General features: G+C 39.5%; 1 protein-coding gene across 2 annotated transcripts in view; it reads left to right on the forward strand.

The window, feature by feature from the left end:
* The window catches only part of Vav3 (vav guanine nucleotide exchange factor 3), a 335,600-nt gene that overhangs the window by 227,630 nt on the left and 83,024 nt on the right, over window positions 1–24,946 (forward strand). For both annotated transcript variants that reach the window (XR_015661543.1, NM_001191714.1), the window contains 2 exon segments: window positions 5,099–5,124; window positions 9,672–9,717. Coding sequence is in view for 1 of the 2 variants with exons in the window: in NM_001191714.1 (NP_001178643.1) it covers window positions 5,099–5,124; window positions 9,672–9,717 (72 nt within the window). In the remaining variant the exon portion in view is untranslated.

Consider the following 24,946-nt stretch of genomic DNA (forward strand, 5'->3'; position numbering starts at 1 on the left):
CTTAGTACCCTGCTGGCTTTCAAAGCTGTGAGGTTCTTGCCTAGAACCTGTACAAATGGGTGTCTGAAACAGGCTCCTTTCTAAATAGCATTGCATATTTTAAGATGCAGAGAAACTTGTAGAGTAAAATGTTATTTCAGTCTTCCACCACCAGGCCTTTTTATCATGTTAATTGAACAAACTGAGCCTTGATCTCTGATTTCATTACCAAGAGGTGACTTTGCTTCTGTGAGAGGGCACTTAAACCTTTCGTCTAAATGAGTCATCTTTTTTGATTCATCGAGACAATTTTATATGCAAGAATAGTTATTTTACCTCTTCGTTGACAGTTAGGGTCAGCTTAGTGATGCATTAATAGCTGTTTTTTTTTTTAAATGAAGAATTAGAAACTGGTTTTTATTAGATTTAAATTGAAATCAGCCCCCTTCCCCCAGGTATTATTTATGGAGTGTGGCTTCCTGTTCTTTTTGCAAAACACCAATGTAGATCAGAGCGCTGAGCATAACATTTATATAACATCTTTCTAACTTTGTTCAATGTTGTATGTTTTATAGCAACAGCATGTTAGCCATGATGGCTGGGTACCTTCTGTACTAATAATATTAGTAACTGCTTTTATGTAACCCCTCTTGAAACAACCATTGGCTTGATTGGTCTTAAATTGAACTTCAGATAAAAGAACAAATTGTGTAATAAGATATTAATTGAGAGTCGCTTCTATTGGAAAAAATAAATATAACAGGACTGGATTTGCCATGTAAACAAGCACATTATGGAATGCGAATCTAAGACTTCAGTGAGAATTATTATTTTACCCAAATATGTCCATTAAGCTCTGTCGGCTTCAGTGATGGAATTCGGCAACCGCTCCAAGCACCTTAGTTACACCACTTCTCGGTAGACGTTAAGCCAGTTGGGACATGATGAAAGAACTCAAGGCTTAAACCCCTTGAGGGCCTGTAAGTCACCATCTAGAAAGTTCCTGAAAGGGGAAAACATTTTATAGTTTGATCAATAGGAGCCTGAGAAGAAAACTGCAGAGTGAGGACAAGTTGGGGATGAAAAACTTTTAGAAATGTAAAGAATTGAATTACTAGCCTAAGAAAGTTCCCATGAGAAGAGAGAGGGGGAAGGGGGAAGAGGAGAGGGAGAGGGAGACTTTACATCATCTTTCAACCAGCAACCTTTTTTCCCTAGGTCAGAATTCAGCCCGTGGCTTGATGATAACCAGCCCTTATTATCCAAGATGCTGTTGCTGTCCCATGCACACAGAAATGTTTAGCGTTACAAGCTCCTGCCATAGTAGATTAGGATTCATACCAAGAAAAAGTGAAGGTTAGAACTGGAGGCTTCAAAATGAGATGTTTCCCATCGAGCACTTCTTAGGGAAGGTAGTTGTTCCACTTTTCCAGCAAGAATCAACTTTTACTTTGAAATACATCTGAACTAGTATAGTAGTTGGATTTTCCTCTCGTGTTACCACTGCATTACTGTAAGTTAATGAGCTGTTGAATTAATACTTAGGTGAATTAAGATTATATCTGTAAAGGAGACAGTGCAGTTTAATGTTACTGTTGCTGCCCTGAATTCAAAAGTATAAACAAAGGACTTTGGCTGAGAACTTTTGAACAGAATAGGTAATAAAAGAGAGACTTACTATGAGGTATGATGTAAGAACTCGGATTTTAAGAATGCATATTTGTGTGCCTTACTTAATGCAGCCAGTTCAGAGTCCTGGCTGCTCTTCGCTGAGTCTGTGGAAGTAAACAGCCTGTGTCCCCGGTGATTGTGAGGATGGGGAATAGACAGTGAAGGGAAGAGGCCAGCACCATGTAAGGACCCCGGTGACATTGTAGCTCCGAGCCCCTCCTGTTTTCTTACCTGCTTTATACTAGAAGACTTTGTGCAAAAGTGATTTTTGGTGCCTCAACTCAGGGTGATGTGGAAAATAGATCCCTTTGGTGTTGAAGCATGCAAGCAAGCAGAAGATGGCGAGGAGAGGGAATGAGAGAGGGAGTGCACATTGAAACAAAGTCAGCTTAGTCTTACTTGTTCTTCATTGGTATCAGTTGGTCCCAGCCTTGCTAGACCCTTATGCCTTTCCAGATTCTGTTGTTGGTAACACTCATGGGAAGAAATGACTGCCTTATAGCCAGTCCTTCTTTGCGAGATAGGGAAAGCTTGTGAAAAAGCTTCCTTGTGTGGGAAGGGGTGTGGTTTTCCAAAGAGTAAGGTAGAAACTTTAGTCCCACTGTTTCCTTTTACCAAGCAGCACCCAGAGAGCCCTCATGAGGCTGAGTGTCATGAACGTTGGCACATGAGGCCATTTTTCAGTTTTATGCAACAGATAATACATTCGAAAAGTGCTGTAAAAGACCTGCTTTGCAAGGGCATCAAAACATTTTCATGCAAAAATCAGGGGGATAAAGGTTATTTAAAATTTAAAAAGTACATGTTCAGTAATAAACTCCCAATCTGAAAGATGTGAGAAGGGTTGCATCAGGTCTCTCTTGGCAGTGCCTGAGCTGCCCTTGGTTTCTTTCCACAGAAAACTGATGCTCTACCCCGGCTTTGTGGCCTGTGGCTTATGATTGGTACTTTTGGCTGTTCATCTGACTCACCAGCAGATGAAGATGGGAGTTTGGGACATCCTTGACTACATATGTTTGTCAGGGTACTAGTGAGATGGGGGGACTCCAGATGTACTTCTTAGGACACAGGCTCAGTGGCTAGAGAGATGTCTCTGAGAGGGAAAAGGCTTGCTAGATAAGGATGAACTCCTGACTTTAGAACAGCTCTGAACCCACATAAAAGACAAGTGTGGTGTAACACAGTAACCCAGCACAAGAATGGGGACAGGTGAATCCTGGGAGCTTGCTGGCTAGTCAGCGTGCCTATCTGAAATGACAAGGTCTAGGTTCAGTGAGAGACCCTGTATCACAATGTAAAGTGGAGAAGCAGCAAAGAAAGATACCAGGTATCAAACTCCCAAACTCTGTTTTTCACCTCACAGAGGCAAGTTTATCCACATGGATATACCATTACCATCATGGAATACACACACACGCACATACCAGACACACCAGACACACACGCGCACACACACACACCAGACACAACACACACACACCAGACACACACACACATACACACACCAGACACACACACACATACATACCAGACACACCAGACACACCCCCCACACACACCAGACACACACACACACACACACACACACACGCACACACACACACCAGACACATATACACCAGACACACACACACCAGATAGACACACAGCAGCACAGCAGACACACACACATACCAGACACACACACACACACACACACACACACACACACACAGACACCAGACATACACACACCAGATCACCAGATACACACACACACACAGACACCAGACATACACACACCAGATACACAGATACACTGACACACACACACATACCAGACACACACATACACACACACCAGACACACATACCAGACACACACACACACACACCAGACACACACACACGCACACACCAGTGTGAGGGCTTTGGGTCTAGCTAAAAGATAACTCTCATAGCCTCCTTTCTCAGCCATCTCTCTCAGTCTTGGTTAGTCTATCTCCTGAAACGTGTTTCTATGGGGGAGGGACAGAAGTGAGCTAGCCTTTCTGTCCAGGAAGATTCCTTTGTAAAACCTGTTTTCAGAACTAGCAAAGATGCCTTCACAGGAGGGAGGCAGTCATCTGTGAAGCTAGGGTGCTGGGGTTTGAAATTGACAAAGGGAGGCAAACTTAGATTTTCTCCAGAAGGTGACTTTCTGCTCATGGAGCTTCCGTTCCCATTAGTCTAGAGTTATCCTTTTTTTTAAAAAAAAAAAAAAGAAGAAGAAGAAGAGAGAAAAAAATGAAAAGAAAGAAAAAAAGCGAAAAGTCCACACAAAAAAAAAAAGTTCACAAAAAAAAAAAAAAAGTCCACAAAGCGACCTCCCATTCGTTCCCTGCCCCAGGCAGTCTTCTTGGGTGAGCAGCCTACTCTAGCAGGGCAGGTGTTCTGGTAGGAGCTTTCCCTGTGAACTCTGGCCGAGTGGATTCTTGGAGCCTTTTAAGGAAACAATCCACAGAGCTGTATCCAGGCCTGCTCTTGCTCTCCTGATGTCTCCTTTGGTTGCATCCGTCCGTTTTTTCTCAGATCCTTTCTTAGAGGTTATTTTGGATGGGAAGAGTGCAAGCATGGGCTCACAGCAGTGAGCGGTTTTCACTCTGTCTGGAGAAGTTATAACTTGTTTAGATGCTGCTCGATGTGGGGGAGGGAAGGGAAAAACCTGCTGACCGTTTTTTTCCATCTGCATCATGCACTCTTACTCTGATACCCTGAGTCCCTCCTCCCACCCCCAGGCCAGGTTGCTCACCTGAGGGTCTCAAGACTCTATGGGTGTGAATCAGTTTTAAGCACCAAACTGTAGTAAAAAAGATGGTGTACCTGTTTATAAGTATATGAAGCAAGGGGAAAGAGTGTTGGAACTGTGTCTTGACTGAGGTGGTTTTGTTTGTTTGTTTTTTAAGTATATATCTGTAAACCAAAGAATACTTTCTCTAAAATAAAACGTAAGTATCATTGCCAGTGGATGGAAACCTCCTCACACGGAACGCTGTGTTGGGTGAGGTTTGCAGTCACAGGAACTTGTCTGCACAGTATCGTTTAAACAGTGCGCTTGGATCTGAAAATGTGTTGAAAGAAAAAGGCTTGCCTCTCAGGATTGAATCTTGCATATAAATTAGTGTAAGTCCTTGTTTTAAGGAGTTTTATGAGGCTGGATTGACATTGCTTAAGAAACAGTTGGAAAAGTTAAGCATAAGCCACAAGTCATTTAGGAGTGTGAGTCACCTTTCTGACAAGCCAATAAGGTAAGAGAACCTGGGTTGCTAAACAATTACGAGCCCAGCCTGAGGGGCCCTGGAAATATATTACAGGTATCAGTTAAGAAAACAGAGGAGTAGTGCTTTGCTACTCTGCAGAGGACAAGCTAAGACTGCTAACCAAACCAAAGGACCCGCACTGACGATGCCAATTTTTACCTTTGTTTCAGAACAAGGGCCATTCAAACCACCGGAGGTAAGATTGACATTTAAACTTTTTATGTAAGCTTTGCGTTTCAAGCTGCTTTTTAACTTCAACAGGCTTGAGCTCTTACAGTGTTAAATGTGCCTTTCCTGATGAACCGGTGAAGCTGAAGTGGAGGGAGCCACCAGGCACTTGTCAAAACATGACCTGAATTGGGAATTTTCGCGGTTGTTGTCTGGAAGCCTTAGGTTGAGGGTGAATGTGGCTGTTTTGCCCTCACGCATAGTGGGTGAAGGAGTGGCTCTGTGTGCTGGGGAGGGTGGCCCCCTCTCAGGAAGAAGGTAGACCTATGGCCCACCATGATGTTGTTTCACTGCCCGGTAGTGGCTTGTGAGAGTTCTGCCAGGTTTACCAAGAATTTGGGTTCAGCTTTCTAGAAGTTTTTCACCTTCAGCACAAAGCTGGTCAGTACTGAGTCGTGTTGATCTAATCAAGCTCTGATAATATTTCCTTTTGGTTTAACACAGCCCAATGGCTTAAAAGTGTGTGGTTCATAAGTCTAGCTCTCAGGATAAAGCTACTTCGAAACATGGAAAAGAGTGTAAAATGCGACAGACCTCAGAACACCATTATTTAGGCCATCAGTCAAAACTTATAAAAGTTTTACATGACTGAAAATATGGGATAGCAAATTTTTTTAAATAAACAGATGAAATTAAACATAACGTGAGTAAAAATGTTTAAGGTCATCTGAGAATTCCAGGATGAAAGAATGACAGTCTGTTTACTAAATTCCTATTATCTGTCTTTGAAAATGCCTCTGGATTTAGCATCAACAACCAAAACCAAAACCAGAATTATAAAACCAAAGCTGAACAAGCAACAAGTAAATCAAACAGCCCCAGTCCAATGTGCCTGTGCACTGTGAGCATGGTTTTTATCGACTAGTATTTATATAGTTGGTAAAAATATGGAAACCATGGGGAAATGTCTTCAGAGGCTCTTGTCTCGCCTTTATTTTATGTGTGTAATGTCTGCAGGCAAGGTGTTACGGGTATGGTCTGAGGAACCTTGTGCTAGGCACAGCTGTTCAGAGTGCCTACTTAAATGAGTGTCAGGACATAGAGTTTAGACCAGGGACATATAATAAGGTAACAATCTTTCCTGAATTAAAAGGAGACCATATTGACCTCTTTCAGGCTAACTCCAGTTGCTCCCAAACTCCTGTTATGCTTCTTAGACAGGGAGGGCCATTTTTATATGAGAGTTGTCAAGGTTCTTCTTGTATGACCTTGCTAAACACGCTGGTCTTGGTCCTGGGCTTCAACTCAAAGATACTTCACATATTATTATTATTAGACATGTGTATTATTTTTTTCCTAAGAAAATGATTTCATTTTATCTCAAGGAAGTCCTAGGAAGTGGGTGTATTTGCAGAAGGAAAATGTGCTAATAAGAAGTAGTTAATCATTCTCACATGATATTAAATAATTCTCTCAGACACGTTTATACCCTCAAAATTACATGTGAGCCTATTAATAAAAAGAAATTAATTTTCATGTTGAAAATTTAAAATTGTAGCGTCAGTGTCGCAGTGATTTTCTTAACTTTTGAATGTAATAAGTGCAATTTTCACTTAATGTTTAACTTTACTAATAGCCTCCACTTTGTCTGGGAAGATGATAGCGTGGGCTGAGGCTAGCCAATTAATTCATCTGGGAACTGCTTTATTTTAGGAAAAGAGTATGGTAAAGAATATTGAGAATGTGATTTTTTTTGTTTGTTTTCTTTCTTGAAAACTTTCTATCTCTCCTACACTGGCCTCGAGTTCTCCTCTGTTGCTACGGTTGTATGATTGGGAATTTTTCTTCTAAGAATTTGGCTTCATTCTCGGCAGGTCCCCTAGTCACAGGATCCACGGGTCTGCATTGCTGTGCCTTGGCTGTCCCCTCCCACGCAGTCTGGCTTTCAGGGAGCCTGGAAACTACCCATAGCAAGTTCACTACTGCACGTCTACCTACTCGGCCACTTCACGTCTATCCCCCCTGGCCGAGGGGCCAAAGCTAACTCCATAAAACAGAGGGAGCTTTTCCTTATATTGTGGGTAAAATTCAACAGAGAGAATTAGTTCTTTTTCCCTCCAAGAAGCACGAAGACAGGATTTTTAGATAATACACACATTTTAAAAAGAATAATAAGACAAGGCAGTGAAGCAAGAAATAATTACCAAACGCTTATATAAAATTAGGTTTGCCTCCCCGACTCTCCTGGGGAGGATAAAAGAGTCAGATTCCAGAGACCAACTCCCCTGTCTCCTGGGCCTGTGACTTCCAGGCATGGCTGCCATGCATCTCCTTTCTTTCCCAACTTCTACCTAAAGACCAGGTCTCTCTAACCACAGGAGGGACATTGAATATTGCATTTCAAAAAAGATTTTAACGTATTTTTTAATTTTTATAGTAAAAATGTCAGATACTTTTAGACTAGAGTTAATCACAGTTTTGTTTAGTTGGGATTTCTCTCTGTGTGTAGAATTAATTTAACATATACTCTATTTTACTGCCCACCTCTCCTGTGGAAAAGTCCCTGGTTTTAGGGTGACTGGTTTAAATGGCTTCTCAGGAGGAAGAACATTTAACAGTCCGTAAGGCAAATGGGGCCCAGTGACAGATGCCTGAAATCTCAGCTCCTGTGGGGGGCCGAGGCAAGAGGATCTCTTGCATGTGTGGATTTGAGATCAGGAACAGCAGCAGCCATAGTAAGACCTCAGTTCAAAACCTCAGCGAAGTGTAGACGCTATAGTTTCCAGAACAGAACTTATCCTTTGTATGAATTGAAACTTTCACAACTCCACCAAGTTAATAATGACAGTAACAGTAAAGATTCACTGAATGATCCAAACACTTAAGACAAATGAACTCTCACCACCATGCTGGTGAAGTAGTTATCATTTCCCCCTGAAAGATGGGAAAGCTCGAGTGGAATGTCCTATCTTCGAAGATAGTCTTTTCTATCTGGTCAGTAACTGTATTGTGTTACCTACTTTAATCTTAAGCCCTAGGTCAAACAGGGCAAGACAGTTTCTGTTGCCAGTGAAGGTGATGGTGTTGGTGGGAAGCAAACCATATATATATATATATATATATATATATATATATGTATATATATATATATATATATTTCTGTTGAAAGTATCATGAGTTGCATTGTTTGGTGCCCCTTCTGTAGAGAACTCAAAAATTGTTCAATCAAATTTTTGGTAAGAAAGAGCTCGGTTTTGACAGCAGTTTTCTTTCCTATTTTCAGAGGAGGATCTGTAACCCTCATGTTTATGTCTTGGCCACCAAGGAGCCCAGGGTTTTCTTACAGTGATTCTCTCTAATGGTTTTCCTAGCATAGGTACCCTGTTTACTCAGTAGAAATCCCAGCAGACTTTAATGATCCTATTCATCTTTTACAAATGCATTTTGAGAGTGGTTGAGGTGAAAATAAAAAATTCCATGTTTAAATTTTCTCTACACTGCTTTACCTAAGAATCTAGAATCTCCTAGAATCTCCAGCACATGGCTCTGAGTACCTGAGAGTATTAAAGCCCCCCATTCCAACATTTCAGTGATTTAACTTATGAAAGAAACCAGCCTGAGAAGCTGCCCTGAGAAAATTCCACAGCTTAGGTGTAGGTTTTAAAACGGGGACTCCTCTGACGAAACCATGTCCCCATACACACAATGACAAATTCTAACACACGTAAAAGAAAATCCCTCTCATGAGAATCTCAATGATTCAGTGGTCCTACACACAACTTCACATCTACTGTATAACAAAAATGTAAAGAAATAAATCCTTCATTAATTCTGAGATTATTGTAGTAATCAAGTAACAAAGAATTCAATGCTTGTGAAAACAAGTGGTAACCGTTCATTTTCAGATTTAAAATCTCTTGTCTTGCTGTGTTTTTTTCTTTTCTTTTCCTTTTTTTTTTTTTAAGTGTGATGGGTTTTTGTTTTTGCCTTTTTTTCCCAAAAGGAATTCCCTTCCTATGATAATTGATTTTTTTTTTTGCTTCATGAACTGCCTGTACTTTTTTTTAATTATGAAGATATAATTCATCTATAATTAAAACACATTATCAAATAAGTGTTTTCTGGAGCCAGAACTTTGGGTCTTTAGTTTGAGGTTTTATGCCTTTTTCAGCCCCTGGTCTGTCATGGCCCAGAAATACTTGAGTGAGAATTTTTACACATCTGCTTAAAGCTGCATATTTCTTTGCTGGGAATATTTTCTAACCATGAATGGGGATGGTTTCTTATATCCTATAATCCTATGACTTTAAGAATTATTAGGTTATGATGCATAAATAAGGCAAACGAAAATATTTCTGTTCATTTCAATGACTTATAAAATGTAATTGTATTCTAATGGAAACTTATCGGAGGGATTCTATTAAATTATAAATAGAAACATTCAAATCACATTTTGTTCACAGTTAGCCATGATTCTTATCAGGACTAAGGCAACATTGATTGCCAGAGCTTCCCTGCTACAACGATGCTATCCCATCTCACCAACGCTCCTGTCTTGCTTTGTTTTCCTCACAGAAGCGGACCAATGGACTTCGGAGAGCTTCCAGACAGGTGGATCCAGGTCTGTTTCTCATTATATATCTATAAAAACTGCAGTTAAGTGACTGTGAAGGTATATGGAAATCGCTGTGGAAAGTCAGCTGCACCGCTGACCTTTGTCCCCACAGTTTGGTCTATACCTTGTGACCAGGAGGTGAAGGTCTGAAGTGCAAGTCACTCCTGGGTGACTAACCTCCAGCTCCCAGGGCTTTCAGCGTTTGACCTGCTTATTTGCTTACTGCACAGCCACAGGGTTGCCTGTCTAATGCTAACATACCTAGCACCCTCCTCATTTCCCTCCTAAATCAGGTAAGAAAACCAACCAGCTCACCACCACTGTTCTTAGAGGGCAGGGGAGAGCGTGCAACTGCTACCCTCCCCAATTGGGGGGCTTCTGATTCTCTATTTATACGACTTTACATCAGCAAAGTGATTGTCAGGTCTCTGAACAAGTGTCCTCTGGAGACTTGGAGTGATCCAGCTGTAAGAACAAAACAATGCAAATAAAACAGAACAAACGAGAACCTGTTTTTTCCTAACTTTGTAAAGTTTGCCCTATATTATCACAGTGTAATTATTTTTCATTCATTAAGACGTGCCTTCCACAGTTTAGTCACTGAACGCTCTGTTCTGTGCATGATCCTGTCCTTGGAGGTGTAACGGGATTCCTCGATAAAGCATTTCAATATGTGTATTTCATAGTCCAGCGAGTGTACTGTGGATCTGGGCTATTGTTTAGATTTGCATTTTCGTCCTCAGCACTGTTCGTTTAGCTGTAAAGTTGCGTTTTCAAAGCATAACATCCTTTAACTGAAACCACACCCAGGCTGGCCCTACCGGTTTGTGAGATGACAGAGATTATGGAAGCCCTGTTGCCTCTGGCTAGAAATTGACTCACTTCTATCCCAAGATCTTTTTAACTCTTCTAACTACAGAACAAAATTAATGCCATTAACAAAAACCAAAAACCATAGAGTTCTGTTTTACTTTTTAATAGTTCTGACTTTCCCAAGCCAAGATCCTTTGCAAGGGGTCTATATGTTGACGTTTAGGAGACAACTCACTCATATTTAGTAGGAGTGTGTTGATTGTGTGTGTGATGTTTCTTTATTGTTTTGTGTGAATTGTATTTCTATTCCAGAAAATAATCTGGCTTTTAAAAGTGTTATTTTGAAATTTCTTTTACTCCTCTGGGCATTTTTATTTGGTCTATTTCCCTGTAGAGAAATGCATTTACTTATAGAGTCAGATGATGCACATTTAACTCTATAATTTACTCCACAGTTGGTTTTCTACAGTCCTTTAGATTGTTTAAAGGAAAATATAGTGAATTTTCAGGTTATAAATGTGGCCTAGGAGATCAGTGACAAAGAGATAAAGTCCCGCATGAAGAATAAGCTTACAAACATTCCAAAAGTGAGCGCCTACCTTATAGGATGCTTTCCTGTATTTGCATATGAGTGGTTTTCCACTCATCACATTTCTGTGAAGAAGCAAATGGGTAATGCTCTTGTGGCTGCAGTGAAGTTCCACATGCCCTTTCCTTTAGCCACTCCTGGATGAGGCCTGAGGTATGTGTCAAGCTTGATTGCTTTTGCCATTCTGCCTCCTCCTCTGCCGACTCACCATGCTTCTTTGCTCAGGATAAACCTTTGTTTGACACTTGTCTTTCGGACAAGTGATGTTCACCAGATTTTCATGATTCTTGGGGCGTGTTTATCCAAGACGTTTCAAGAGATACCCAGACAACTGGGGCAGAACTGGGCACAGCTCCCTAGAAGCAGCATTGGCCATTGGTGTCTTTGGTGTAGAAGTTCTCTTGACTATCCCATCTTCTTTTCTCACTAACGTCTCTGAGTTGTAGTACACTGATTGCTTTCTAGAACCTCATAAGAATGGGTTGTAGAAAAATAATCAGGCTGTTGGGGGAGGGGGCAAATGTACCTACTTCATCAGGTTCAAATTTCAGAGGCCCTGCACAAAACTTAGTTTCACACAGACCTTTATTGTTGGAAAGGACTTTAATACATAGTTATGTGTACAGAAGACACAATAAACATTTGTTACATGAATTAGTGAGTGACTATACATTTTTCCTTATATGTTGACTCTCTTGCTTTTTGCTTTTTATACATTTTGGTTAAAATATAATTATCACTTCTTCTCCCTCCCTCCTCTCCCACTAATCTCTCTCAAGTCTCTTCCCTTCAACTCCCTTCTTTCTCTCTTCGAATTGATAGCCTCTTCTTCACCATTATTATTGTAGATATAACATATATATGTATATATATATGTACAAATATATAAATACAATCTGAGTTTGTTTCTGTTGTTTGTGTGCATGTGGTTTCACTTTCTATTGGACAACCACTTAGGGGGTTGATCAGGGGGAGAGACTGACTCTCCCTTTCTCAGCAGTCAACAGTTACTTGCAGTGCCTTATGAAGGAGTGTGGTCCCCTAAGATTTCCCCCTCTCCTAGCTAGTATGTCTATTGCTATTGCTATTGTTCAGATCTTGACAATGCATCCATGTCTGTGAGAGACTGATTCACAAGCACGGTGGTTTTCTGGCTCCTCCAGTCGTTATGCTTCCTCTGGGTTGGTCCCTGAGCTGTAGAGGCAAGAGCCGACATACAAATGTATCCATTGCACTTGGCCCCCCAGGATCCATTGATGTCTGTGTCTGGTCCAGTGGTGGTTTTCTGTGATGGTCTTCATTTGCTGTAAAGAGAAGCTTCTTTGACAGCCGGTGGTATATATACTTATCTGTGGGTATACGGATAAGATTTAGAATGTAGTTAAGAATTATTTTGGTCTAGCAAAGGGACAGTAGTAGATTGTCCATGACCTTACTAACTCTAGAAAGTTAGCTAACTTTCTAGTCCTAGGCATAGTTTCCCCCCTGTTAGTGGGCTGTCATTCTAATTAGAGAGCAATTGGTTGCCACCAACATGTGAGTGCCACTTATTTACCAATATCTTAGCACTTTGGATACTGTTGTGTTTCTTGGGTGCTACAACTGGGTAGGACTATTAATTGCTTCCTTCCGTTAGCAGCTTCCAAGTATTTTCTGGCAGCATGGTAGCCAGACCATAGGAAGGAGGTTTTCAAGTTCTATCTACCGCAAATAATCTAGGTCCTGTGTTCTTGGTGTGCAGCGTTTTCAGCAGTAGACACTTACCTTACATTCAGAGAGGGAGAACTAAAGACAGCAGCCATTGTTTGGGAGTCATGTGGACCACCCTGACTAACCATTCTGAAGGGGATTTTCATGTCCGATACTGGATTTTTGTTAATCTGTGGTTCTTGTGGAGAGCACTTGTTAATCCTAGTTTCATAATTTCCTTTAAGATGTGTGTATGAGTATGCATTCACGTCTATATGATTTAGTTGGTTATAGAGTAATACAAATCTTTGACGTTTTATTAAGCAACATTTGTGATATTTGTTTCATCTTCCTCTTTCTGTGTTGACCTTCCTTCCCCTTCCTGTTTGCAAGCCCCTTACCCATTTTTCCTCTTCTCAATTCCTGTCACTTGTGTCCTGCTATTCACTTTCTTTTGAATTCTATCTGATGTTGTATTAGTGAACCATGTCATGATCTAGAGTTGGAAAGCGTGGATCTGAGACATGTTGTTTACACTTTGGGCTAGCCTAGGTTCTTTGCTTGTTGCCCCACTCTTTTTAGTTTGCTTCCTATGTTGTGGCTTTCATACGTATGAAAGAAGAATACATGTGTTGTGAGCATGATGGGAGGTAGTATATACAAAGTGCTTAGTAAGCACTAGACACTCATTTGTATTGATAATTATATTAATTTGTTCTACAGCAATTTATTTAATGTTGGACACTTTGTCATATGGAGAATCAGTATTTGCAACTTAAATCTTTGAAAAATGATTCAATTTTCTATTAAATCAATATTGAATCAAGAAGTTGCAGCCATGCATAGCAGTGAATTTCTTTAATCCTAGAACTTGGCAGGCAGGGACAGCTGTGAGTTCAAAGCCAGCCTGGTCTACATAGTGAGTCTTAAGACATCCAGAGCTTTCTACTGAGGCCCTGTATTGAAAAAAATATAAACAAGAAAGTTACATAATCATAATAATATTCATATTTCCTTTATTTCCTGATTGCTAAGCAACTTTTACAATCTTTGGATTATCTTCACCAAAAGATTCAACCAAGAGAGTTGGTTGAAAGTGATTTGATTTGGCTTTAGTTGTAAGAGTTTGTGACTTCAGGACAATGAAAACTCTCATTGAAAACTGTGGGGTTATTTTGTGGATTTCTAACACAACCCAAGAAAGACGAGGGCTACATGTTTGTACTGTGGCTTGTCTGCACACAGAAAATTCTACCAGTAATTATATCTAATCTTTGTATACCATATTAATAATGGTTTCATTGTTTTTTCCTTGTGCTGTAGTAGGCTAAGAACTTTTTTTTTTAATCCTGAGTGCTTTTACAAATGTAATGTGTGTCAGATGCAAATTCTGGTAGCTCTTTTGAATCACTTAAATATAGCAGGATGCTTTCACCAGTTTGTACCTCTCTTCCTGAGACAGATGTTGGTATCAGGAAAACAACACTTGTAACAGACAGATCAATTATTTCAGGAACACGGAGGTGCTGGGTCTTTTTCAAGAACATGAGATCATAAATCTCAAGCAAATCCGAGCACTGCTGTAATATTTTTCACCTCAAGTGGCACTCAAGGTCAAAGTTACCAATTAAAATTTAATACCTAGGTTTAAAAAATTTCCTCCTATCTAAGTATCGGAGATTGATTTCTGATGGCACGCAGTATATCTGTTTGCCATAGCATGTGATCTTTATACCAAGTTCATATTTCTAGACTTTTATGTACATTTGTGGAACTCATAACCTCTTGTATGTAAGTCATGAGCGTAAAAAAAAATCGGGTTGTTATTCTTTGTCATGATGTTTAAAGATTAGATAGAGCAGATGGGAAATGCTTTGGTAGCTCTCTCCTGTGAGCTTAAGCTGCTTCTGTGTACTGTGATAGCCTAGCACAGCAAGTGAACAGATAATGTCCAAGTGCATGGATCCTTCCCGAAAGCAAAGACTTGTGTGTTCACTGTAACCTTCTTGGTTACGGGGAAGATACGTGTGATTCAGAAAGGCCACCCTTAGGAGTTGTCTCAACTGTTTCTTACCAGATTCATCTTCAGTGATGGTCTCTTTCTCTTCAAGATGAGTAGTACTGATATTCATGCTCTTCTTGTCCTTATGAGAAGACAGGATTGAAGTCATTTTTATCATCAACTTCATGTCTTATGTGACACTAAACCCAGCATGTTGCTAATTATACAAACAACACGTCCCTTCTCCACAATATTTGTATTCTAAGTAGAAAAGATAGTTAAAAGCACCAGGTTTCGGCTGAATAAACGCATATGCTGATACATTAGTTGTAAAGATTTAACATTATGTACTATTCTACATGTAGGTACTTTGGATCATGGTACAGCATAGTATCTTAGAGAATAGCCTTACAAACACAGCAAAACATTTTTTAATTATATAATACATGCAAATAAGCTAAATGAATTAGAAAAATAAGAAACTGTGGGCTTGGGTTACTTTTAAACTACTTTATGTGTATGATGTTTTCATTTATGTAAATAAACAGTTTGCTATGCTGGCTTATGGTACCGAATTGGAGTTTAATATGGTTCTCTTTGCTGCTTTAATTTCAAACGTTTGCATTCCAAGTCTAAATAGAATTGCTGACTTCCTCTAGATTTGATTTTAAACAGAACGACTTATTCAGTAGAGAAATTTTATATTTCACTTTCCAAGTAGAAAACAGTGATGAGAAAAAAAATACCAACCCACTATTTTTAAACTGTGACTCTAAAAGCTCCTTTTAAAAAAATGATCCTTTTCTTTTAAATCAGGGAAGCAAATGCACCTTGACGGCTTTTGTAAATGAGCCTTTGTCTGCAATCAATAAGAAGCAGTTTCCATAGATTGTCATATTTCCATATTAATCAGTCATTCCCATGTCTATCTTTCTGTCACCTCCAAAACTAATTTTTCATCAAATATAAATCCTAACCGAAATGGTGGGAACATAATTGTAAATGTAAAAATATATTTCACATTGAGAGAAATAAACTTGAGAAAAGAAATGGGGCAAGGAGAACCCGGTGATTAAGACTCATTGCAGAGGAATGAGAAATCCAAGCTGTGAACGGAGCTGGAGAGTGTGCTCTGGTTTTTAAAATAGCTGATTTTCCTCCGAGCTTCTATTAAACTATGAACAATAAGATGAGTTCTGCACTGAGGCAGTTGATCCCCTTGTAGTTATTTTCAGGACTACCTTTCTAATTCCCTTTGCCAGGATAACAGATTTCTGAAATGAGCATCACAGCACCTGGCTCACGTCTCTTTCAGTTTGAGGATTTATTTCTCCTTTTCAAGGCTCATTCTGAGTTCACAAAGGACCACTCCCGCTTTCTGGCGGGTCTGTACATGCCTTGCCAAGCCAGTCTTTCCTACTGCACAGGTACCTTTAGAACAGGAACAAAGAGGAGGCGAAGAGTTATAGATGTGCATCTAGGGAGGTGGTCCTTTTAGATGGCAAGCAACATCAGTAATGTGATTTTTGAGATAATAAAATATTTGTGTTATAATATACGGCACCTTTTTATGGATCACTTATGAACTTTTAGCGTAATCTTATTGATAGTGTTATCCTTAGAAGGTAACGTATGCATTTATTAAATGTTTAGGAGAGTATGACAAAAAAGGAATTCATAGATTCTTTGAGCTACCTTGAACATTTATCATTGATACAATATTCTTTACTTGGAAGATGAGATGTGGCCCATGTCTCCTTCTCTGCTTCTGTAGCCATGATAGTTAACTACTGCTCCATATAAGAAGGTAAACTATGTGGCATGAAATACTAGATAAAAATAGAAACTTCAGCGATTTTCTATAGGCCAACCACTTCTGAGAGCCAGATAATCTCATTTCAGCACTGCCATCCCAACTGTTAAATAAAAGAAACCAATTGGATCAGAACGTATTACTGTCCAGTAACAGTATTTGGTGTAATATCTAACTGATCCTAGGAGAGAAACCATTGGTCGATTAGTTTATGGTTATATCATTACCACAGTTCTTTTTACAAATCGGTTTGTGTTAACTGGAACATGAGAGTATAGTTTGTAAAATTTTGGTCGAGTGTTTTAGTATTTAGTTATTTTTCAACATCATCAAATCGATTTTCAATTTGAATGGGGAGAAATGCTTACATTAGGTTCTTCCATTTTTTTCATTTCTGCAGCAGTGGCTGTAGTGAGGGTTGCCTGTGGATGGACAGCCTACCGTCTATGCCCCACTTCCACAATGAAGGTGTGGAGAAGGGGCAGAGAACTTTTTGTGTATTTTCTTTTTTTCTTTCTTTCAATCAATTCTATATGTACAGATTTGAAAAGGAAAGAGGAGGAGGAGAAAACATTTTTCAGACATTTCACCCGTGAGGGTCCTGTGGCCAGCTTTTCTGTTTCCTACATTCTTCTGTTACTACTTGTAGGTTTTTCTAAAGTACATCAGGAGGCGCGTAACCTAAAATAGGGGACTGAGGAGACCAACAAAGGCTGATCCTGAATTGTAGCTTTACTTTTCAGCAGTGCCAAGAGAGGCAGTGTTTTCGTCTCACAGTTGATGGTGGTCTAATTGTGTCCTTGTACCTGAAGCATCAGGCTGGCATTCTCCTGTGAACACAGATGCGGGCACTAGTTCTTTGTTCCATGGTTACCTACTGAGCGTTAGTACAGATCAGTTTATTCGATTAGAAAGCATAATGAACAAGATCCTAAGGGGCCGTGTCTTGTGGGGACAAATGGGAAGAAGGTGCTTTAAATGCTGGAAGAGTCAGGAAGGAAAACAAAAGAAATGGATGTATTGCAGTTGGTCATAGCCTAGAGCTGTGACTGAAAGGAAATACAGGGAAGGGAAGGGCTGATCGTCAGTTTATCTTTGTTTTTTTTTTTTTTTTATTTTTTTCAGTTTATCTTTGTTAATCAGTGTGTGTGTGTGTGTGTGTGTGTGTGTGTGTGTGTGTGTGTGTGTGTGAGAGAGAGAGAGAGAGAGAGAGAGAGATCCTACAGTAGTAAATTTCCATATGACTTCTTCTAAAAGGCCTTTAGTGTTATTTCTCACTGTGCATTCTCCCATACCTTGACATGCCCTCCTCACCCAAACCCTTTCCACCCTATCATTCCATCCATTTTCACTTACATCAGAACTTTCAGAGACTGCATTTTATATTTCGGGATCTACGTTGGCAGTGGTTATCATGGATGGATAACCTTGGAAGAGTTTAGCCTTGTTTATCACCTCTGAAATGGGGATAAGTAGCAACTCTTTTCTTGCATCACAAGGAAGGTCAAATGGATTAATAGATGAAGCACTTTACCCCAACATTAGCAGATGCAGATTTGTAAGTGATGGCTGTCATTGATGCATATACACTCCTGGACTAGTTCCATACTGGTGTGTTACTACTTGTCCTAAATGACATCTTATAGGCCGTGACTCTAACACCTGAGCAGGATTCATATGTACTCTCTGTTTCAGGTTTGCTCACAAAGACTCATTTAGCATGTAAGGTGATGCTAGATGTTGTCTGAAGGGTCAGCTGGGGAAGGGTTCACTTTCAAACTCAGGGATCTGGAAGAAGTATTCCAATCCCTTTAGACTACTGGGCTAAAGGCCCCAATACCTACCACACATGGCCAGATGCTGCTCTCACCTCGTTGCTGTGTGAACTTTCTACTACTGATGTTTATTTCACCAAACCAAGAAGTCAGTAGGGAATCCTAGCAATTCAAGTCTTATAGGACACAATCACGAGAGCAACATTGCATCATGGCTTCCTGAGTTTAAGATGATTACCCAGAATCATGGAATGTATGGTGGGTACCAATCATACTCATAGTGTTTGAGTCTAAAATCCCTCTAAATGATCTCTGCTTCCTAGTATCTTTGTACAGGGGAAAAGCTTATTTCTAAGACCTAACTGCAGTGAGAATTAGCAATGAGATCTGGTCTGTTTTGCAGAGTTCGTTAGTAATTGCTGTTACCAAGCAGATTCATGACTGATTTTATTTTATGCATTGTTAATTTTGAAAATGTTAATCTCGAATTGCTACAGTATTTCAATTAATTTGGACGATTAAAACTTAGCACTAGAAGAATCCCTCACAGAAGATAAGGCAGCTAATTAGAAGCTCTGAAACAAACAACTGGTAGACCCTGGCTCAGAAACGAACTGGGTGGATGACTGGCAGAACTCACTCTGCCGAACGGTTTTGAAGTAGAGAGAATGATTTCTGGCAGACTACATATTAAAGTTGAGTGAAGTTGATTTTTCAAAAAGATATTTTAAGACATTAACTGTTTAATATATAATTTAAAAATATGATGCAGTTCTGAAAACTGCCTTATTTTGCTGTGTTATCTTTTGAGTAACAATGGCAGCGGCAGAAATGCAATAGTCATTGTTCAGTTATGACTGACTGGTGTGAACTAGGCTTTAAAATATTGACTTTCTGTAATAAACTAAACTCTTACATTTAGAAGTTTATTGTGAAAAATCTTAGAAAAAAAACATGTATAACCCACTCACTCAGGTGACCCCTCCTTAGTTTAGTTGATCCTCATGCTTTGTGTGTGTGTGTGTGTGTGTGTGTGTGTGTGTGTGTGTAGAGTAACATGTTTGCAAAATGTCTGACATTTCAAGATTTGCTGTTCTGCTTTTATCCCTTTGTCTCCTGAATGCATTTGTTCAACCATTTGAGAAGTCTGCCGACTTGGGTTAAATTTAAAGAGTGAACAAAGTGTGTTCCTGCTTCCACAGAACTGAGAGGTAGCAGAGCAAAGGTGGTCTTGAAGATTTGAGTCAGTGAATGCAAGAGACAGTGAAGGGTACATGGTGATTGGGAATGAGGTCTACACTGGGATGCGCAACACAGGTAGATGGTTGATGAAAAATGTGGATGGAAGATAAATGTGGTTGAAAGGAACAGCTCTGGTCAAGGCCAGGAGGAGTCACAAGTACAGAACAGTAGAGAAGGAGAGCTGTGTGTAAGAGACAGGGCAAGGTATTTGTTATTCCACACCAGGAAATTAGGAGTACAGTATATCTGGAAGAGCTCGTTAAGCCTTGGAAAAGTTGTAACTATGACTATAACAGGGTTAGCTAGGTTAAAAAGATCATCCTACTTGCAATTTGAAGGGAATCCTGAATTTTTAAAGGCTCTTCAAAAATGTGAAGTGAGTTTTAGCTTGATTTATTGTTAAACATTCCTTCTAGTCTTTATTATTATAAAAGTGAAAGGACATGAGCAGATGTAGCCACATGGTGATTGCTATTTAAGAATGGAGTCATGAAGGTAGAGTTCTGGGTCAGTGCATATAAATTCAGATAGAGAGGGGTGTGTGTGTGTGTGTGTGTGTGTGTACACGTGTGTGTGTTAATATGTATGTGTGTATTAAAACTGTCTTTAATATTATATTGCATTCTACCTGCATTAATATTGGCATCAAAAGATAGGTCATGTGCTTTTGACTATTGACACTGTATTCTTTTGCTATATGTTATTTGATAGAAATGAAATAGTGTTTTGAAACTTATCTGAGTTGGTAAGTCTATTGTAAGTTCAAAATATCATGGAGTCAAAAATGCAGTAAGTAAAAAAATGCAGTTAACATACTAGGAATCATTGTTTTATAACCCACTGTACTATCTCATCTCCTTTCTCTCTCTCTCTCTCTCTCTCTCTCTCTCTCTCTCTCTCTCTCTCTCTCTCTGTGTGTGTGTGTGTGTGTGTGTGTGTGTGTGTGTGTGTATGTCTGTATGTCTGTCTGTCTATGTATACTGGGAATCAAACTCAGGGCCTTACACATGGCAGGCAAGTTCCCTACTGTGAGTATCAGTTGCTCATCCTCAGGATTGCACCCAACTGGACTCTTGGCTGGCTGATGCTACCCTGAATGTGAAGAGAGCATTGTATAGTATTTGTGTAAACTGGGAAAATAAGTAAACTCATAATATGGTTTCTATTGAATGTACATTAATTTAACGTTACCAGAAAGTCCAAAGTCATAAATCAGGCCACCTTACATTGAGGACCACATGTAGTTAATGTGTACCAGTAAGTTCAAATACACAAATAAATAACATTTTAAAAAAATATATGAATAATTTTCTAGCATATTTGTTTCTATATAGATTTCAGATTTGCAGGTTCTCAAAGGTTTTTGAATTTTATTTCCTTTATGTTTAGATATTTTAATATACTCTTAGGTATATTTAATATGGACATCAAAATTTTTGCAATAGCATTTATGCTTATTTTCAGTTAAGTTATAACTTTCTTAAATTTTTAAAATTTCAAAGTAAGACTGTAGTCTCTGATCATCTTTAAAATGCACATCAAAATGTTTTCAATGATTTTTCAATTGTTAACATATTTAAGCAATTGTTTTCAAACATTGCTTAAAGTCTACTTTTTGTACTGTATAGCTTTGCAGGTTTTTAGACTCAATAGTTTGCTTAGACTGTGCTATCTTATACAAATTATGTCACAATATATGCTCTGTGGAGCTAGTAAGATAATAACTTTTTAAATGAATATCGATGATCTACATTGAGAAAATCAGATTTTCTTGTTTATAAAATATGAAAAAAAACCCACTAAGATTACATTTCCCAAGTCTTTTGATGTAGGAAGAAAAATGATGTGTGTCTGTACCCTTGCATTCAGAGTGACTCTTCCCATTGTCCTCTGTAGGCTTCAGAGTCGGCGCCTTAATGTCATGTGTCCTCATTTTCCCAGCAGCTCTCAAGAACAAGACTAGGCCTGTGACCTCAGAAGACCTTTATTTTAGTAATTGTTATGCAACCTTCAGTGTCCGCTTAATGTTAAGTGTGTAGGAGAGATAGCTTTATCAGGAGCAGCGTGTCAGTCTGTACTTCAAGACTGTAGTTCCAGAAGTTTGTGCTGCGGTCTCTCTGCTCATTGTGTGCTTGCTTTCTGTTGTTCTAGAGACCCACAGCCAACTGCCAACCAGACACACCACGGGGAGAATTTTAGGAATAGATTCACAGCCTTTGTAATTGTACACCTTTCTAAGTAGCATGATGAGAGCTCCTTTTGTCCACCGTTACCCTGCTAAGGACGAGAACAAATTGTATCCACACTGTGAATCCTACCTCATGGGTATGTAGGCAGAAGTGCATTGGTACCGTCTGTGACTTTAGTCATCACTAGAAGTTGTGAAGCTCTACATCATTGAAAACCCATTTTACATTGAAGAAACACTTCTAGAGAGGAAGTTGGGGAACCTGGGTTGAATAATCCTCTGGGATCCTACCTGGCATATTACTTTTCCTTTCAGAAAACATGTTTCTGGATGTCCAGATGAAAACAAATATACTTGCAGGTCTCTGTTGTTTTCAATGGCAAAAACCATTGATAATGCGATAGCTTCGGAGCAGGGCAGAGTGTTTCTTCTTCTTGGGACTAAGAGTTACTCTTGGAGTTGTTTAGTCTAAACACTGAAGCAAGGTTGTACCGGAGAAAATGTCCACACATCTCTTCACCACCACCTGCAGATTTCACCCCTGAAGAAGAAGCTGGCCATTTTAAAAAATGCAATGCTATGCTTCAGAGATCCCATATTTAAATACGATATGTATCTTCCATTTAAATTCAAGAAATATCCAGAACCAATCTGGTCAATGGCTTTGAGAAAATGAAATGGCAACACCTTCTTGGAATCTCAAACCGTTCAAGGATATGTACTTTTTTTTTAATCCTTAGCAAAACAGGAAGAAATTGGAAAACATATGGACCCAGGTCGAGCATACGATGTGTTTTCAACTTGAACTGTCGCTTTACTCGTATTTGTAGTGAGTCTGAAAATCCATTTTGGTGAAGCATTTAGATTTAAGAAAGGAAATTTTTGCTATCTGGGACTAAATCAACATTTTCGGCATCTCATTAATCACTGCCTTATGTAACCACTTTCCCTACCTGCGAGTGCTTCGGAGACGAGAGAAGTTTATAGTATCAATGCCAAGTACAGATCTCGTCTCTCCAAAAGGAGTTCATTAATCATCATCGAAGCACAAGAAAAAACATACTTCATGATCCATGCCAATTTCCTAAGTAACGTTTCTTAAAAGGAAAAAAAAATTCACCATTTTTTTTTCAAAAAAAAAAATCTCATTTGAAAAGGTTTTAATTTGGCTGTTAACACGTGTGGTGTTATGTAAATTTAAACTGTTCCGAGAATTCCTGAACACAGTGCATAGCAAGCTGTAGAGTGCATTGAGTAAGAGTTGGAGCTCCTGGCTGACAGCAAGCCCTTGGCCTGGTTGCTTCCTGCCTGCATGGTCATAAGTTATCACATGAAAAACTTGGTACCAAATGATGGGCCAGTCGCCCCAGAACCCTGACCTGCACCAAATATAAAGGCTAAACATCTGAGAATCTGTTTCAAGCCAACCATCTGTGTAATTATGAAGGCTTTCTTCGTAATTCTTTAAGAAGCTTTGGCTCTCTCACGTGTAGAAGAGTATGGAGATATCTGCTATCCTTATACCACAAGGCTAGAGATCAGACAGTTGAGGTAATTCCTTGGTCCATAGCAAATGGAATTTAACGTAATATAGAGTCTTGCAATTAAGTAAAAACTTAGAGCAATTTATGAAGTATCTTTCTGAGACATGGCACTGCTGTGTAGTTCAGGTTGGAGTGGTGGGCTTGAAACTTCAGATTCTCTTGTTTCAGCATTCTGGGGTAACAGCCCGCACCCCTCTCTGGCATCTTTATTTTGCCATGTGTCTTGAACTCTCAGTGGTAGTGTTACTTGGGTTCTCATAGTTTCACCAGCTATTGAAGATCAGCTATTGAAGATCAGCCCTGTGGTTACCATGTCATCTATTCAGGGCTTGTCCCACCCCAACTCTGTTTATTGGAGAGGCTAACATTTTGTTACAACTATGTATTTACATCCTTTTGTTTATTTTCTAATTTTCAAAACCGTTTAGCAGTTAGAGAAAAATGCATGGGAAACAGTGCCTCACCATTTAAAAAAAAAAACGACAATATTAAAAATGAAAAAGATTCCATGCAGACCTCAGGTGAGAAGATTTAAACATCATAAAACTTTTTTTAAAAAATAAAAACCTGGCATAGAAATCAAAGGGACCCCAATCTCTTTGCTTACGACCATCAACAGTCAGGTATGCAGTAGGAATGGATTCAGAGAGGAAGGTCCCCTAAAAGTGAGTTGTTTGTTCCTATCTGAACGCTTTTCCCTTCCTGATTTTCCTCCTTTGATTGTTTAGTCTCTGCTATTAGAACAGCACAGAGAGAGACCAAGATGTTATAAGGACCTGGTGTAAAGTGCAGCCTGTGGTTTATGAGCATCAAGAAATAGACAAGGCTCACATCCAGCTATAACAGCAATTCTTTCTGTCCCTGTCTAAGTATTCAGGGATAAAGAGAGAGGTCATATGGATGCCTAGGGAGGTTCATTTTAAATTTCAAAATAGCTTAGGAAAGGAGATGGGACAGAGAAGAATTGGAGGTTTCTGGAAGGATTCTAGAATAGAATCAAAGTTCAGGTAGGAGTTTTTCTGCCTCCAGCTTTAAAGAACACAGAAGAACACACTTAACACGTGTGCCTTTTCTCATGCATTCTCTTGACCTTTTTATCAGCTCTGGAATTCTCTCTTGGAGATCTTCCCTGTATAGTCAGCACTGAATCCTTCACAGATCCTGACACCCACACTCCCTTATTGCAAAAGAGTGGATGAGCATTAACATGCTGGATAAGTAACCTGGGAACTGTTGCACAAAGCCTCAGTGGCAGGGCACTGCCAGCTCAAACTCCGTTTAACTCATCTCACATCAGACGACAGACCTGACCTTCGTTAGAAATTCCTGCTGAATCAGGAAGATTTTCCTAATATTTTACCTTTTGTTTTGCAAGCTACTCAGACACCCATGCCTGGATTCTGTTTGTGATATCCTCTTGCTGCAGTGTGGAAATCATTGACAATTCACTAGTGTCTTTGTGTGTGTGTGTGTGTGTGTGTGTGTGTGTGTGTGTGTGTGTGTGTGCGCGCGCACACGCTTTACTGAGAACAGCCACTTCAAATTTTTATATGCATAGTCTGTTTGTCCATATACAAGTT

This window comes from Rattus norvegicus, chromosome 2 (assembly GCF_021556685.1).
Source record: "Rattus norvegicus strain SHRSP/BbbUtx chromosome 2, alternate assembly SHRSP_T2T, whole genome shotgun sequence".
Classification (NCBI taxonomy): Eukaryota; Metazoa; Chordata; class Mammalia; order Rodentia; family Muridae; genus Rattus; species Rattus norvegicus.